Here is a 19,033-nt window from a genome sequence, read left to right as displayed (position 1 = left end):
TAATAATCTTTTGTAGTATAATCAATAATTAATTTAACAGATATACTTGGAAAAAAAGAAATGCAAAACATTATTATAAAATGGATAATCAAAATAATACAATAAAATAATATTTAATGATGACTCAATTTGAGCTAGTATTGAACTGGTTGTTTTGTTTGGTTTTTTTATTTAGCAAATCAAGAAAAAAAATCAGAAATCTGTCGACAAGTTTTTAGAAAGGTTTCTTTCCTATCACAACCAGTATTTAATATCAGAAATGGACTTTGCTATTGTTGAGGAATTTATCAACAGACTATTAATGTAGCATTTTTAAGCTTGTCCAATGTATTGTAAATCATATTTAAGTATTTAATATTTTATACTAAATAAGTCATCAGCCACTATTTGACCTTAGACTTCTACCTTCCTAAGTATACCCCAAAATCTCCCCAAGTCACCTTTACTATACAAAAGTGACAAAACCAACTTAGGGTCTTACAACACAGAAAAGTGTGTAAAGAAATAGTAATTTAAGAGAGCACTTGTCTCTACCCTTGCAAAAGGTCCTTTAATGCTGAAGATACACTTATTAATGAACAACCTAATTACAGTCCACAAAGTCATAAAAAATTTACTGGGTCTCATTTGACATCTATTTCACAAGGCATAATTAAATGGAAATGTTTGTAGCAGTTGCAGAATATGTTATAGCATGCACTTAAAGTTTGTTTCTCTGTAGTAATGCAATGTTCTGTATGAGAAAAATCTTTGCTGCTTCAATGAAGGAATAATACCAAGTGCTATTTCTAAAAATATTGTAACAATACAGTTTAACACAGTAGAACCAATAAATAATTTTATGAAGTCACAAAGTGGAAACTAACAGCTTGATCTTTACTTATGTTTTAACAATCAAATACAAAAATAAATGCAGAAGAGTCTTGGAACAACCCCAGACTGATACATCTGAACTAGAACCAGGAATATTATGGAGACCTCCTTTTCATTTAGTTAATGTTAAGGATCACCTTTAGAATCTGCTCTCCTGTTCTGTGGCACTTTGCATTTTGTATTTTCAGTAAGCACTGATGCCTGAAGTGCTTATATGTAACTAAAAGAAACTACCTGAAATCCATCATGATAACATAATCACTCATTCTTTTTTAGGCAGTGCTACGTACTGCACTAATCACATCCAACAAATCTAGAAAAACAAACAGTAAATGCTGCTAACTAGAAAACAAGGATACAGTTTAAAACTAACAATATTTTTCAAGGTTAAGAAATCTTGTGATATTTATCTACAAATCTTTGTGAAATTATGATCTATATAATGCCATCTTAATAAACCTCTGTAAAAAACCAAATCAGGCGATCAACTTCAAAGACAACTAGTTTTTTCTATAAAAACAAAACAGCCAAGGATCACAGATTTGTTTACACTAAAAATATTTATCTACATAATACTGTTTAAATTAATATGTCTGTTTTATTTAAAAATGTATCACAATGTCTTAATAAACCTAAAAAATTATTTTTAAAAAGGAAGTCTACCTTTAGAAGAAAAGAAGATCCATCCACTTTTGCTTTTCCTACCAGCTGGCAAGTGAGATCAAAGAACAGCATTGGCTGAACACCAGACAATTTTGTTGCTGGTCCAGAGATGGAAATATTACTGGCTGCCCAAATACGTAATTCTTCCACTGTTTTCTGTTCTTCGTCCATGAAAGTGTACACTTTGCTAGAAGTTCGAGGAACAATTGGAGCTCCTACAGTTCCATCAAATGTTAGGGATGCAAATCCCCCACTGGTAATTCCCTGCATCTGTCCATTGTATTCCCTGATCTGTAATAAAAAATATGAATGAAAAAAAAGAAAGGTTTGTACTGCATGGAAAAACAAATATATTTCTGCTTTATCATGTGCATGGAAAATGGACCACTGATCATTTCTGACCTGGTTCTATTGGAAGAACAGAGTCAAAATAAAATCAAAAGAAAAAGGTAAAATTATTAATAAGAAAACAAAATGTACAAGCTGAAATATAATCTTGCACGAGAAATTTTTGAAGAGGCAGACTAATAACTACCTGTAACACTTACACCTACAGCATCTTTGCAGAGTATTTTATTTGCACACATCAAAATATCTGTGTGGGGAACATATCAGGATTGCTCTTTTAAATGGGGAATCTAAGGCACAAGAGAAATTAATTTTTAGGGGTTATATAGCAGAGTAATGGCAAAGCTATTATGGATTCTTGTTTTTGGCCCCTCTAGCCATTACCTAATATTACTGAATTGAAAAAAATATCAGTTCAAGGAGCTATTTTTTTTCCATAAAGCAAACAGTGATGAGCTTTCATTCCTTTAATTATGAATACAGCTATCACAACTATTCAATGTCTATTGCCCTGCTCATGGCAGGCCTCCCAAATCCTGCTGATTTCACTGTGTATCTGTTGCCATATGAAGCACAGTATTTAAAGTCTGAAACATTCCTTCAAGGGTCTAGTCTAGTCTTACTGCTCCCTGCAATTATAGATTTATCTATATTAAAGCACTGCATGACTCATTATCCAGAAATCTGAAACAGTCTGTTTTGATCCACCCCTTTCTAATTAATGTGGGGTCATCAAGTTACCAATAACACACAAGAATATGGCATTTGTGAGACAGTCTAGTATGGGATTCCCAGTGCTCCATTTCCAAATGGCTGAAAATCCCACTGATTTGAAAGTGCAGAACATTCAGTGTGTGTCAGAAGTTCTAAACAGCAAAACACTGCCAATGATTTAGGCCTATATTTTATTAAAAAGCAAACAAATCAGGCATTCATTGACCTTGGAAATTCATATGCAAAGCAGTTCAATCTTGGTGACAGGAACTCCTTTAATCCCTGCTACTCTGACATAATGCATAAATGCATTAAGGGTCATCTCTAAGATAAGCTTTGATTTCTTAAGCATTCTTCAAACCTCACCAATGGAGCACATCAATTCAGGATGAAGTTTTTCTTCAGTGAAAGACTGAAAAATTTCAATCTTTTAACCTTTACATTTAAATATTGAAAATATCAGAAAAGCCAAAGGATAAACAAGGAAAATACATGGTTTCATAATCAATTTGCCTCCCATTATCTACAATCTGGAAAAACATGCCCCCCTGGAAGATGTTATCTAATATAAACACACAGATTTACTTTAGTTGCTATCACTGGCATTATATTCCACAGTTTCTCTAAACAGGTAACATCCAGAGGGGATGAAAACTCTCATCACTTTTACCTATTCATCCTGTATCAAAATATATTTCAAGAATACTTTTCATGTGTCTTGTCTGACATGTCAAATGTTTCTTGAAGTGTTTTAATTTCTAATTTACCTATTCATTTATTTCTTCATTAGTTGTTTAAAATCATCATAAAAATATCTTTATTTTTTTCTTAGTAAAAATTCTGTCCTAGTCTTCTGTGAAGGCTCTAAACCTTTCACAAAACCAGAAAGAAAGTACTCTGTCTCCCTGGGCTTGCACCATCACTCATTTTCCTCTTTTCCCAAATCCTTTATGTCATCCTTTGAGCAATCAGAAAGCTGACATACTGTACTTCTGACATCTCCTAGTACTCTCATTCAGTCAATTTGAAATCAGCCTTATTGTTGGAAGAGGCAATTATAATATAATAATTAAAAAAATAAAGCAAGAAGCTAAATCTCAACTGTCATGATGAGAAAATTAGCAATGATCTTTAGCAAAACCAGATGTCCTCAGGCACAGGCAGGCGGAGATGCCACTGAGTCCTCTCTAATGTAAACAGAATTCAACAATATTATTCAGTGAAGAAAAGAAGATGTGGGAGAAGGAAATGTAGAATGGGTTACAGAACAAAGTATTTCACAGCTGGAAAATTACTTGTGTTTGACCCACAAAAGAGATGATGGCCAACAGAAATTCTCTGGGCTTGGCCTTTAAAAACAAATGATTGCTCAAGTTGTGAGGGATCACTGGAGCATAAAATGAACAATGTCTATGGACAAATGTTTCCTTATGGCACTCTTATGCAGATCTCAGACCAAGTTAGGCACTGATACTGTAAACATGTTGTATTTTCCAAACAATTTTGAAATTGAATTAACCTTATGAAAGAGCCAATCTGGGACTTCTGCATATGACAATGATTTCCCCTTCAGTAGATTTTATGTCCACGTCCTCTAGAAATGGCGCATTTTAAAAAAAGTGGTGGGGCAGGGTGAAGCAGGGAGTTAACAGGGAAGCAGGGCAGACTGCTATCTCTTTAAAAGTTCCCTGAGAATTTTAAATAATTTCAATAAATAATGATTGCTAAATAAAAATATCCTCTGGGACAAAAAATGGAGCAGATAAAATGCATTTATCTTGTTCTAAGCCAGTAAATTCCAATACATATTGTAGGAGTCTCTGGCATAGTTTCTGTAAATTAAGAACAATAGGTGAACGGTCACCTTAATAAACTGCATGGACAATAAACTCTAGTGATTTCTATGGGGTACAACCTATACTGAATATGGTTATTGAAAAGAAGCTAATCTTGAAATATTTATAAATAGATTTACAGCAAAGTAAAACACATTCTTTTATTTTTTTTTTTACTGAAGATGGTGTTATTCATTTCACAAAATGGAAAAGTGTGATAGTAAGTAGTGTATACAGCTGGAATAATAGCATCTCCACGGTAGCTTTCCATCAAAACTGATTGTTAAATTATAGAAGCAAAGGACTATTATGAAACCACTGCAGGCACAGATCATCTCAGAATATTAAAAAAATGCCTAGAGAAACAACATATACCAAACTAATGTATGTTTTTATACTAAGAAGGAAGATTTCATTTTTTTTATGATTGTCACTGATGGTATTTGTATGAAGGAAAGTATCCTGTCACAAAAAACCTCACCAGAATGCATCTGGTATATTTCCTTATATTTTGTAAATGTTTTCTCATCTTAAGTAAATAGTCTAAACAAATTTGGATAATACAGGATGCTGATTATATTTTCTTATATTTTAATAATGTAATTCTGGTTTACTTGTTCTGCCAGCTGTATGAACAGGGAGATACTAATGAACCAGAGAAGTCATCTGAAGTATAAATTAAACCATTTTGAATATGTTGAAATATCACAAGAAGAAAACTGAACTACCAAAACTATGTGGAGGCACCTCCTGAAAGAAAACTAACAAAGACAGTCACATGGAAGTAAAATGACTTTTGGAGACATGATAAACACATTTAGATATTAGGACCATAAGTGATAGTTTATTCTCTAGGATTCCTGAATGGCTGTATACAAAAAAGGATTGTCTGAAACATCTGTAGCAATGGAAACACCAATTAAAGAAGAAAATGAGCAATAAATTGTATTTTATTTACCAATTCAATTCACCTGAAGATATAAGTATTTTGTGGAAAAATCTGTATACAAGAAGTTTATATACTTAAAACCAGTTGAAATAATTTCTGGTTTAGTAATTTAAAAAGCCAGCAGGCACTGTGATACTGCTTTAGAAATTCTAATAGAGTAAAAAATTACTATTTTGGAATATTTTATAAGAATTTAAAATCTGGTCCAGTAACTTGACCAAAAGTAATGATATGAAAATCATATTTGCAAATTACTAAGACTTCAAATTACAGAGACACTCTATTACTGCCTACAGTCATTATTTCCTGACATTATTTACTATAGGAAAAATACTTATTTTTAATTTAAATTCCATTCAAAGTGAGTTGCATGCCTTACAGAATTTTGAAAGGGAATCAAAAGCAATATTAATATTTCAGAGAAAAAAAAAGTTGTTTTTTTTTCTGTATTTAAAAAAAAAATCTCCTAACTGCTTACTAAAAAATAATTTATTTCCTTCCACTCTTCAGAAAAAGAATTTGAAAACTGAGTAGCAGTGCAAAAGACACCATGCTTTCAACTTCTTTTTTAGTAGAAAGTCTCAAACCTAATTTTGGCCATGTTGATATATTTGGACCACATTTTCTCAGAAGACACTAAGAGTCTGGGAGTCTATTCTGCCAAAGTTTAATGTTCATGCAGCATGCTATATATCCAAGCTCCAGACTTTCCCCCCTCATCAACCTGACAGCTATGGCTAGAGCTGCCCAGGAATAAGTAGTGAGCAGACACTCCTGCTGTGTCTTTCTCTCAGTACCTTCCACATTGCATCAAGCAGAAAGAAGGAAAGAAATCAACTTTCATTGGACAAACTGGACTAAATTAAAGGAGAGAGCATAAAGAGACAAAGAAACTGCTAGCCAAGTGCAAAAGTAAGATTGCTCCTGGAAATAACAGCAGATTGTTTAAAGATCAAAGTAAGTAACACACTAGAATGAATGCTATGTCAAATACTACCAGATTTAAGAGAGTGACTCATAAGAAGAGAGACAGAACTAGTAAGGATAACAAAAAAGGGAGTGTGATACTTCTATGTTGTCATGAAGCCATGCTCCATATATTTGACATTCAGATTCCCCCTCCTCTGTGGATAAACACCTTAGAAACTCACTAGCAAAACCTACATCTTAAAATTGTCAATCTACTGATCTATGAAAGGCATAACCACCTATATTGCGGCTATTAAATCCTTTTGCTCAAAGAGACTATGTGTTTACATTGTAAATCTAGGGTTTGAATCACATGAATATGCAATTAATAGCATTCAAGGGATCTAATTTTCTCCATTTTTTTATTCTAGAGATCTAGGATGCTGCATTGGGCATGGTGGTATTTGGTCAAAGGTTGGATTTGATGATCTTGAAGGTAACTTCCAATCTTAATGATTCTCTGATTCTGTGACCTAACCACAAAACTAAAACAATAGGATTATAATCCACGATTATCCCAAGGTTAGTAGATGACAGTTACTGATGTCTGTGCAAACTCAGTTCAGCTCATGATGCATTTATGTTACACCATGTTCCATAACGTCCAAGACCCTGTTTTTCTAAAGAATATTTTCTGACATGGTACATGACTTGAGAAGTACAGGGGTAATGCAATAATACATTCTAAGAAAGAGGGTGACAACTTTACAATTCCTACTTCATTTATTACAGCAACTGGCACTTGTGTACAGAAGTAGTAAAGGTTAATGACAGTAAGAGATTAGCATCAGGATTACTATGACAAAAAGCTAAAGAATTAAGGCTTCATAACTGCTACAGAGTTTGCATTATGCCAAGGAAGCCATACAAGTGAAGTGTATAATCAGAGGTCACTGTCTCAGTCTTCATTCTCCAAGTGTTGCACATGAATCACACAGCTCTGCAATGCTGTGCATTCAGGAAAAAGACCCACCAGAACACATCCTGGACATCCTGACTGCATTAAACAACTAGAGTACACTGAACAAGATGAACACCAAAATAAGAATGTGCATCACTTTTTCCAATTCTTAACCATTAAAATGGAAATCCAATACCAATTCTCTTCACTGGATGTGAGAAAATAAGTTCTTGTTTGTGAATCACTCAGAGGTAATAAGGAATACTAGAGAAAAGCCAATGAGGAAATTAACCATTCTATCATCATGGCAGGGTTTGAGGCATTTCAAGAAAGGCAGAATACCAGCCAAAACTCCTAAGTCAAGAGAGTATAAAATATTGCAGGCTTAGCCAGTACCAGCAGATTGCCCCTTCCCACTCTTTAACAGTGTACCATTAGGCATTATTTCTAAGGTATTAAGAGCATTCACGGTGAACAATAAACAAGAAGGTCCAAGAAAAATCCACCTAAGAAAACTCCTTCTTTGCCATGAAGATAGAAGGAGAAGACTAGACAAATGGATCACAGGCCTGTCTTTTATATTGGGAGATGGGGAGCTCACCTTCCACAATCTCTGCAGAGCAGTGATTGTGGCTGAAAGCCCAGGCATAGTACTGTAGATCACTAAATTCTGTAATTCATGAGAAATCATCATAAAATGGCATGCATGAAGATGCACTTCAAGAAATATTAACAGAAATGTAATTAAAACTAAATAATTTCCCAGTTCTATTACTAAGACATTTAAAATTTTCCTTCTCTTCAACAAATACTAGCAAATTAAATTACCCTCTATCCAAAGTAATTCCAACAAAATCCTCTTCATTAAATTCTCACTAGTTCTGACCATCAGCTCTTGCCAAAACCTCTGTTACTATAAGGAGAAGTTATCCATTAGAAGCCAGAAGTGTAAGTGGGAGCAGTGATTTTTAAAATGTGTTTGCTATCAATGTCAACTTCCTGGAAGTCCCTTGAAAGCAGATCTGGGGCAGACAGAACATGAGGACACACTGTAAGGGCTGTGTATATCTACCTGTCCTCAGTGGTAAGCACAGCTTTGACAAGACTGTGGCCTCTGCTACCCAGGCTTGCTTTCCATTCAGCAAGCTAAGAAAAGGTGATTAAGGCCTGAAGGCAAAAGCAGGAAAGAGTGAAGGAGGAACTGCAGAAAGTGTAATTAGAAGTCATACCTACTATGCTGCTTGTGGCTCTAAGAGAAAGAGGTCCTCCCCTTCCCAGTTCATTCCCAGAAGCTGGCACCAGGCTTTTGTGTCAGACTTCTACCTGCTCAGACCAGATATGAAAACTTCTGCAAGACCTGTTACTTAGTCTGGGGTAATCAGAACATTCCCATCCAGAAAAAGACACCTTAGTCACTGCAGATAATTTTCACTTACAAAGTAATTAAACGAGCTCATGCATATGAAGAGACATAGACTGTGAGCAGCTGAAGGTCTGTTAGTACTGGAAACCCCATAGAACAGCTCAACTGTGTAGGGAAAAAAAGTGTGTATGAGAAGCAAATTGATAGACCCTCTCTTTAAATACTGGAACATCACCTTGGAGAATGATAAAGTACCAACTGACAAGGATTCTAGAATTCTAGATCTCTTCCAAAAAGCGATGCCAAATCAGAATAGTGAGGTTGCTTACCTGTGCTATATCAGTAGGTTTCCTTAGTAAGTTTGTGATGATAATAATAAAGAGTAGAAGTTTGAGAATACTATGTTTGCATAAAAGAAGGTGCATACATAAACTTCCTGACTGTGGTCTTGTTTATTTTCTTAATGTGTACTTAGAAATCCAATAATGACCTACCACAACCATACAACTTTTCACTTTTCAATTCTATTATTTTGACCAGTCCCTTTCTATTTTCTCCTTCACATATATAAAATATGTACTCTGTTTTCAGAAGCAATAAACATGTTATCGCCACTGAATTTCTGAAATGAATGCATCTGTACAACATTTACCCTGATAGATTCAGAGAAAATATTAAAATCTAGCATAAGACTTTCCCATCTGAAGTCAAATTCATGAACTTCCAAGACTGATAACACATCTCAAGTACTGATCAGCACACAAGCTTCAAAATATAAATACAATTTAATTCCACTCTTAATACATATATAGGTACCCTTAGAGAAATCTTATACTAATCCAGAATAGGTTAGCTAATTTCTCTCTTAATTGTAAATACTTATAATATAGAGGTGTAACTTAAGACTGTTTCTGAATCTTAACAAGTCCTTTCTTAACAATCTCAGTAGTATGAAACTCAAATACTGGATAAATCTTACCACTTTTTGCATTTACTGTCATGAGGTTTTCTTCTTTGTTCTCCTGCTACAGAAGATATCAAAATGTACATGCTTAGTAATACAGATATTTATCCCTTTTATCATCCTTTTGTACAATCCTAAATTTCCTAGATCTCTTAAGTATCCTAGGACTCTCTCAAGAGTGTTCAGATATGCAAACTGGGGGTTTTTTTGTTGCTGTTATGTTCTTAGCTTTTTTCAGGTTTTTCTTTTTACTGGCCTCTTTTCATTACATTCAATTTCTGCTATAATTATTTTACACAAAAAGTAAACACAAAACTATGTATGGTTATGCTGCAAATCAATGGTAAAATCACATCATTGGTCCCATTATGCACGTCTTAAAGTATGGTTCAGCATTACAAGAGTTCCATTCATCTCCGTAGGCTGGTTCCTCTACCCTATTCAGTTGCAGTAGGCATAAGAAAAACATCCAGCAGAAGCAGTATCAAAGCTATAAACAGTTTCCTGCATGCCCTTTGATACAGATAAATAGGGAGTAATGCAGGATAAGAATGAAGCAGCAGCAGGAGCACAGTGCACACTAACAAGGCCAGACAGATTCTCTCTACTGGAGTGATTCTCCAGCTGACCTTAACTGCTTCACAACAGAAGACCTAAAGAAACTCCTCAATTCTATCAGTTTGAAGAGGAATAAATCATGCTGATTTATATCAGTTAAATTCTATTCATCTAGAAGTACCACATGATTTTTTGTCAAGTAGTTTAATAAATATTGTTGTTGTTGAAAAAATGTCATCATTTACTTTCAGTTTTGGTCCATACCATAACCACAGCTATTTAACAATCAGCTGCTTTATCCAATGTCTCCAAGAGTAAATTTCTGTACATATAGAACTAAATTATTCCTATGGCCCTCTCACTGCAGAGAAGCAAGCACATAAACCCCCCACATCCTAGTACGTACCTTTATTCTATGGAATCGAACAATATCTCCAACTTTGTAAATTTTTGGTAGAAAATCTTGGTTTCCACTAAAAAGACTGCATGTTAACTTCACATTTGATGGGTCCACAAGTGTTACAATTGAGCAATAATCTGTAAAATATAAAAGTGTCTGGATGAGTAACAGGCACTATGTAATTATTAATACATAGATACTAAATTTGGGAGGAACACCCCTATGGCAAATTTTTTTCTGCTATGATCTGTGTAACTTTTTAAAGTTAATTTCCTTACAGTACCATAATAATTGAAGTGTGGCCTGTCTTGCTGATAATTAGCCCTAATAACTGAAAATGAAATGTGTGATTAAGCACAGCTCTGTGTGCAAGAACACACAAACCTTTTCTTCTGTCTGAAACAGGCATGCTATTCTTTCACATTTCAATTACTTGTTCTACAAAATGAGGTGCATATATACAACTTAATAAAATCATTTTCTAAGATTTATTTTGCACAGCTTTCTGAAAAGGTAGTAAGTTCTACAAGTTCTACAAGCAAATTAAAGCATAAATTACACATCCTTGATTTCAACACAATATGCAAGATACCACAAGAATAGTCACACAGTGGTAGCCAGAAAAGAGTAAATATATGAAAGTAGAGTAAAAATATGAAATATGCCTTTCTGAAGTTAAACTTCATAGAATTTCACTTCTAATAATGATCTAAAAAGTAAAATCAAAACAAGATATAAAGATGACAATGCAGACCAGCCCAGAAGAGAGCAGTATTTGTGGATGACATAAATGAAACCTGTATTTTCCATTTCAGTTTACAGAACATGCGTGCTCTGATACCTTTACAAATGTAAAACAGAGCAAAAGTACATTTGCTCTTTTGCAACACAACAGCTGGTAACCTACCTGAGAAACCAAACAGCAGCAGAAAGAAAGGCTACATCCTGGCCCTGATCTCCTGTACCTCCTACTGTCCCTCCAAGAGACACCTGTAACCACAGCCAGAGGAACAGAGACTAGGAAGGAGGGGTGGAGGGATGCCTGGAGTGAAGCTGAACCTGGGAAAGGTGGAGGAACAGTGTTCTCCCTAAATGGTCAAATATTTATTTGTTTCTCAATATCTCAATAAGCTATTAGATGTTTATGTTAACTGGCAATGATTAAATTCCCCAAATCTAATCTGTTTCACCCTGACAGACACTTTCTCATCTCTTAAAAAGAAAAATCCAAACAGAAGAGAAAAAAAAATCTAAATGATCAAAAACCCCAACTTCCCTTAGGTGTAATTCTATGAGGCACCTGGTGATAATGTCACTATGCCAGTTTATACTGGAACTGAACAAAGGTGTCGTAGGTCTAAAACAAAATCAATGAAGTCCCCATCATACACATTATAAAGATGCAGACACATAAGTTGTTGCTAGACAGCTTTGAAAGAGAATGGTATAAGACTAGCAAAACTAGATTTCCCTTATATAAAAAACTACATAAAATGATGATTGTAATATGTAAACTCTCTGAATAGATTCCCTAAATATGAAGGCAGGTGTGTAAGACTGGATTAAAATACATGCTTCAAAACAAATATTCTTCCATTTCCAGCACACATACCCTTAAATTTTGCTATTATTTAAACTTAAAAGTTTAAATTCCCTAATGATTTGAGTGAATGAAGTGGTGAAAGAAATCCAATGAAGGCTTACCAAGAAATAAAACTTTTCCTACAGATACAAAAACCTTGTGCATGTCTATAAAACTAGTACTCTTCTTTCTTCCCAGGATTTTCACACAAACTCAATAATGATAAATCATCATCTTTTGCATTCAGAAGTTGCTGAAATCACTCCTACTAAAGGCACAAGGTCCACATATAGTCTATTTTAATATTTTATGCTAACAATGTCAAGAATAAACTCCAGTCACTGGCTGACAAAACTGCAAGTATTTACTACTGTAATCCAGAGACTGATGTATTTCTTTGGGTATGAATTCTAGAGGTTAACTTAAAAGATCTGTTGCAAATATGAGCAAAATGGGCAATTAAGAAGAAAAGCCCATATGGTTCATAGATTTAGAATCCTTTGGGGATGCAGAATAACATGCTACAGTGCACTGATATAATCCAACATCACAATCAAGGGGAAACAGCAAAAACATTCCACATTAAAACTGTGGTTCCTCTTTGATGCTGTGATTATACAACCTAGTCAGCTTCATACATGTGCAGCTGCCTATTTAATGGTAGAAGTTAAACACACTACCTCAATTTTCTGTGTAATTAGCATAATCATATAAGACTTGATAATCATCCTAGTCAAAGCAGTATAAAATAGTACACTTGCTTCACATAGCCAGGGAATACTTTCTACATAATAGAGGTTCTCTGTCTCTGTGGCTTTAGTTTTCCATACCTTACTATCACCTCAAAACATCACCTCTACAAACCTAATAGAGGTCTCTGAGAACAAAGCACAAATACTAATTTTTTAATCAAATCCTCATTCAGCAAAGTCCTTTTTGAAGGTTAAAAATAAAAAGCCACCTGTCTTTTCCAGCTGAAAGCTGGAACTTGTTTCCTGTTTTCCACAATATCACTATAGATCAGTGAATGAATTCACTTTTCTGAAAAAATAGTGAGTCAAACTCTACACAGAAATGCTGAATTTACATAATGTCATACAGTTAAACAAAACAATATAATGCCATTGGTCACACTTTTGATTTTTCGCAATATACTACCCAAAAAAGCAAAATTCCTTCATTACCAAGGTAATAAATAAATAAATAATGGAAGTTTACATATTGGAGTAAATTTTCCTAGAGAAATTCACTCAACTAATTAAAAAAAAATCACCGATTTTCTTCAAAAGAGAATTTTTATCGCTGGTAGATTTTACTTGCAATAACCTCTCTTAAAAATATGACACAAAGGATGCACAGTTCAGCAAATTTATATGCTACAGAAGAAAGCTTTCTACTTTCACACTAGATTGTCTCAGTAAAAGCACTGAATTTCAGTGCTTCACAGTGCTACACAGAACTTCAAACTGCACCTGCTTTTAAAAATAGATTTAATTATTATGAAGAGGTATTCTCACTTAGGCTTAACATGATGTGAGGAACCACCTGCCATGGACAGCTACCCATGCTGGCAACACCCCAGAACTGGTGTTATGTAAACAAGGAGACATAACTCATGTTTAATTTAATGAAAGTACAGAGTGATGGTCTGCATGCATCTTACACACTTTTATACTCTTTCAGGTAAGTCCTTATTGTTCTTTAACAATACAATTGCTATAACCTGTTAACAAGTTCTTTATTTAATTTCATAAAAAATTCCACAACTATTTGGTAATCAGTAGAAAGTTGCACTGTCTGCATGGACAATGCTGATTGTCAAGCTTCTAGGTCCTTCAAATAGTTTGAAAAAGGAATCTCTTGCAGCTGTCTAAAAGTTACTGAAAATCTGAAGTTGCCTCCACTATCATGATAGTCAAGGTTCATTCTTCAGGTTACAACTTTTCCTTCATAATGCCATAGCATTTCCACTCTTTTTACAGTAATCTCTTACGCTGGCTATTAGCATGAGCAGAAAGCCATTCCTCCACAGTGTGTACAGATAGATAAAAAAACCCACAAAATCCCCATACCCCACAGCTTCACGTACAAACTCATTTTCCAGTCATCCTATGAACTGCTAAAAAATCTTTGCAGATTAGTAGTTATTGATAATTATAAGATCAACAAGTTGTTTAGTATTTACTGATTAATAATTTATTATAGTTCTACTGAGGACTTCAGCAGCTCCTGACAAATATGCTTGTATAAATTGTTAAGGTGGAAAGCATCGATCTAATTACACATCCCCCTTTGGGCAATCACATATTTATTCTTCAATAACATTTAGTGGAAAACCCACTATCCTGAACCAGTAACTTCTCCCTTCCAAGAGATAAAAAAGGTTATGGGCAATGTTGTTAGTAGTCAGGGACTCTAATTAAGATTGCCTTCTGTTTCTTTTATTTCAATACACACAAAAAAGACAGAATATTATAGCAAATTATTCTCTCTTCGAAACTAAATGAAACATTTAATACTGTTTTCAAGAATTATTGAGGCCATTCAATACACAAGTGCCTACACTGACACCAAAGAGCTGACCCAGTTAATTTACCATTTATATTTCAACAAGACAGGAAAAAATAATACAAATGTACACACACTCCTATGTGTGTATATATATATGTACAGACAAACATATGCTGCAGAAGCCCAAAACAAAACCTCTGAAGAATCAAACTGTTTTACTAGAGCTTGTTATTTCTAACATGGTGATATACTTTAGAGATACAATTTGGTAACGACCAGAAGCATCTGGCTAAACAGATGTTTCAATGCCATAATTTGTAATCTCCAGATCAAAGTAACTCTCTTGAGATTTCTAGTAACTATTTATTATTATTAATTTCTTTAAATGTTTTTAATCTTTTATTTTTCTTCTACATTTTAAGATAAGAAAGAGTGATTATTTTAAAAAGAAATGCATATAAACCACTGTGAACAGAAGGGAAAACATTACTCTCATCTCTAGGGGTCCAGAAATGAAATTGCTGTCTTTACCTCTCCAACAGTTTTTATTCTGTTCTGCAAAACTTATATAAATCCTCAACATTTTGATTCAGAAAAAAATCCCAAAATGGAATACAATACTTTGAAAGAAAAACTACTGCAGATATAACTGAGTCTGCTTCCTCACAAAAGGGTACCACAACATTCTGTGATGGGTTTGCTTTGCACTGTAAAGTTGGTTTGCTATTACTTGCTAAAAACTGACTAGTGTAATTCAAGTTGAACAAATGGTATCATTTAAATTAGAGTTTGTTCTTTCAGCTACATAATTTTAAACAAACTCTGGGCTGTTTGATGAACTTGGCTCAAGATCAAATAAAAATTGAGAACAAAACTAAAATTCTGGGCTTCAAAAATTCTTTAAGAATCTGGTTTGATTCTTAATCTGAATTTTGGGCATGTAGAACTGTTGACCTGGAAGTGGTCAAGCTTTTTTGAAGTTTCTTTTCCAAAATTTCTATCCTTTATTAATTTTGATTCTAAGAAACATTTCACAAAAATAAAATAGTTACAATCTAAATGAATGTCTAGGTAGGATAAAATGAGACTTTAACTGAACATGTGACATACAAATGCACTGCATGTATCTATGATAAGATAATAGATGGAGGTTTCCCCAGAAAAACAGGACATTAATTCCATGACATTGATAACCAGCAGCAAGGATTCTTCTTCATTCTTCTCTGCTTTATAGAAAACACTGACCAGTATCTACATGAAAAAAGAAGGGTTGGGGAAGCAGTAGGTGTCATGTTGTAATGTCCTAAATCTTTCATGGTCAAGCACATGATCTCTGTAATTGGACACTACAATGACAGAGGCTCTTTTTTCTTCTATTTACTTCTCTTTTCTTTTAAATCTCAAGGTTAAGTACTTGATATATCCTTAAGGGAGGGGAGAGAGGAGAATATAATTTTTGTTAAAAATTTAAAATATCTTAAACTACAGGGGAAGGAAAGTTAGAATATAGTTTTGAACACTTCCAACAGATCTTCCAGCAGACAAAATCCCATTTGTCTCTTGTGTGAAGCAAGACCCAAAGCACTTTCTTGGACAGTTTTCAGCACTCATGAAGTTCCCATATACAGAGGTGTCAAACTATATGCCCCGACCAAAAGCATGCTTAGCTAAAACAACTTTGTAATAAATGATTTATGAACATACTGAAAACTCTAATTCATTAGTGTTTTAACACTCACCTAATGCAATAATGGCAATGAAAATTATGAACTTTTAATTAGAGATTATATAAACCAACAAGACTAAATTAGTCCAGTGGTACCCACCTTCAGTGGGAACACAGTGCAAAACCTCAGTCTTAAGCCTTAATATGTGTAAGAAGGAGCAGCGTCTTATACCTCAGGGCATATCTATATAGTGAATAAAGGCCCATGTGGATAAAGTACAGTGGCCCCACTTTCCATACTTCAGCTTGAAGCTACGTGATTCTATTATTACCGTGTCAGACAGAGAATGTATTGGTGCAAGACTGGGCCAGATCTAAAGCAACTATAGAATTTTCTGACAAGAGCCACTTCATGGCCTGACAATGCAGAACAATCATCGACCATTTTGTACCCTCTCATGCAAACATCACTCTGGATTGTGCAAAAAATATCAAAAACCAACATTGAAATACTTGACTGATTAGTGACTATTTTTACTCAAGTCCCTAGACTAATTAAAATTGTTTTACAGATTTTCATTATAAAGTAGCAAGTAAATTACAACTATCTTCATAAATAAGAAATATCAGATTGTGTCCCTGTTCTCCACTGACACTGCTGTGTTATTTTAATAATGTCAACTGAAAATATACAGGGAAGATATATTAGGAAGTTATTAATGACATTTTGGCAAGGACTAGTTGCTAAATAAATAATCATTTTCCCTATTAAATTTATATTACTTAAGAAATTGAAGTGCTTAACTTGACAAATAACTCAGTAGAAAAAAAATCTCTCCTAGCTGCTTCAGAGACACGCTACTTCGAAAGTCGGAGCATTTAACTTCACATTTTTACGTATCTGGAAAGAAGCGCTGCCCTAGTGATTTCCAGCAATCAATGCTTGTCTAATTAAGATATTCCAAGTCCTCAGTTCCCTGAAGTCTTGTTAAAGTAGCTGGACAAATGATAAATCTCCTTTAAGAACTTTCTTCATCCACCAGTCTGCCTAAACTGACTGATTATTTCTTACCTATTTGTTTTTCTGTTTCCTTGGTATTAGCTGGTCAAAGCTGTGTTTAAAGGATCGGGTGAATTTGTTGTTCTGGTTGATTTTGAACAAACATAGTAAGAACAGTTCTGGCAGGAGGACATTTCAAATCTCTTGAATATAGTACATACCAGTTCCTTTGCTAATATATGGAGGCTTGAAGAATTTCACAACGCCATACAAGTTCACTACAGTTCCACCTTTAAGATGATTCAGGGGAGTATACACATATTTTGGAGCAACAGACTGAAAAGGCATGATACAATGAGGGAACAGAAGAAAAAAAAATTCAAATATTCCCACAGAATTTTGTCTTTTAACATCATTCATCCTCAGACATATTTATTTCATCTTAAAAAAGAAATAAAGATTATCTATTTCTTTGTATCTTATTCACTTGAGACTCAGAAAGCACACAAGACTTTTAATTTCTTGCTGTGATTGCACCTTTCTTACAATAAGCCAATCAGTTAATTGAAGTACATTTCAACACATGAACCAGGTGAGTAAAAGTCGTTACAATAAAGTACAATGAAAGACAATTTTTATTGATTCACTTTTACATGTGCACCCAGAGGACTTTTTCAAGCACATACATAAATAGTATTTCTTTGTATTTCTGCTTGGCAGTGTCACTGCAGAGAATCCTTGTCTTGGGCTGGTGGGGGGGTTACCTCTCACAGCCGCTGTGCACATGTCCTGATTAAAATACCACAGCTGCTGGAGGATTAAAGAAATTAAGGACTATTCTCCTCTCACCTTAAGGTTGCTGACTGGACTCTTTTAAAGAACAAGAGTTCTCTCAAACTGATTGATAACTTAGGTTTTCAAGTACTATACTGAAAAAAATGAAACTGTAAATAAAAATTGAAAACTGACTCTATCACCGCTGGTGAATCTTTAACATCATGATAAAGAACACTAAAATTTCATAAACCAGTTCCTCTGCCTTTAAAATACTATATCTTATAGAATTTTAACTCAGACACATTAGGGCTTGCTCCAAACAGAAATCAAAACAAATGTTAAGACCAGTATTGGAAGTCTGACTTTAAATCAAAGGAAGTTTTCGTATTTCCTTTTTTTTTTTAAACACAAGCATACAATCTTATTTAGACCAACAGTTACGTTTCAAATTTCTTAAACCAACATGAAATCCATTTGGAGATCAAGATGGGAATTATACTACAAGTATAGAAAAATATACTACTTCTTTCATATTTTATTTTGTGTTCCAGGTATATTATTTGGAAAAGTAAAAGCTAAATGACTGCTGGGATAAGTGTGTGGAAATAAATTAAACAGGAACAAAAATGAATTCCACACCTTCTTATTAACATGCAGTTAATCTCATGTGATTTAAAAATATCCCAAATACAAACTCACCACAGATGCAGTTTCTGAAGCAGCAGTTGTTCCTGGTTTAGTATAAACCTGTAGAGAAAAAATAACAAACTTTCTGATTACAAAATTGAAGGTACTGAAAATATGATAACATTTGATAACTTTAAAGCAAAAACAACACTATGTAGAAATGCAAACCAGCCCACAGACATTTTTGCTGTATCTGAATCTAGAAAAATTTTAGCCACAGAAGAAAAGCAAGCAGTATTTACTGCACTTACACTCATACAAAAGGTTCTTAAA

General features: G+C 34.1%; 1 protein-coding gene across 4 annotated transcripts in view; it reads right to left on the bottom strand.

Annotated features, from left to right (window-relative positions):
- Positions 1 to 19,033, bottom strand: part of POT1 (protection of telomeres 1) — a 59,647-nt gene that overhangs the window by 24,949 nt on the left and 15,665 nt on the right. For 2 of the 4 annotated variants that reach the window (XM_064422227.1, XM_064422228.1), the window contains 4 exons: positions 18,773 to 18,820; positions 17,518 to 17,632; positions 10,544 to 10,674; positions 1,537 to 1,827 (listed from right to left, as the gene is read on the bottom strand). In XM_064422227.1, the coding sequence (XP_064278297.1) occupies positions 1,537 to 1,827; positions 10,544 to 10,674; positions 17,518 to 17,632; positions 18,773 to 18,820 (585 nt within the window). Of the gene's footprint in view, positions 1 to 1,536; positions 1,828 to 8,481; positions 8,504 to 9,594; positions 9,641 to 10,543; positions 10,675 to 17,517; positions 17,633 to 18,772; positions 18,821 to 19,033 lie in introns of those variants that run through there. The other 2 variants (XM_064422229.1, XM_064422230.1) reach the window with 2 other exon arrangements.

The sequence above is a fragment of the Passer domesticus genome, chromosome 5 (assembly GCF_036417665.1).
Source record: "Passer domesticus isolate bPasDom1 chromosome 5, bPasDom1.hap1, whole genome shotgun sequence".
In the NCBI taxonomy this organism is placed as follows: Eukaryota; Metazoa; Chordata; class Aves; order Passeriformes; family Passeridae; genus Passer; species Passer domesticus.
The sequence above is the reverse complement of the archived record's forward strand: the minus strand, read 5'-3'. Positions and strand labels throughout refer to the sequence as shown.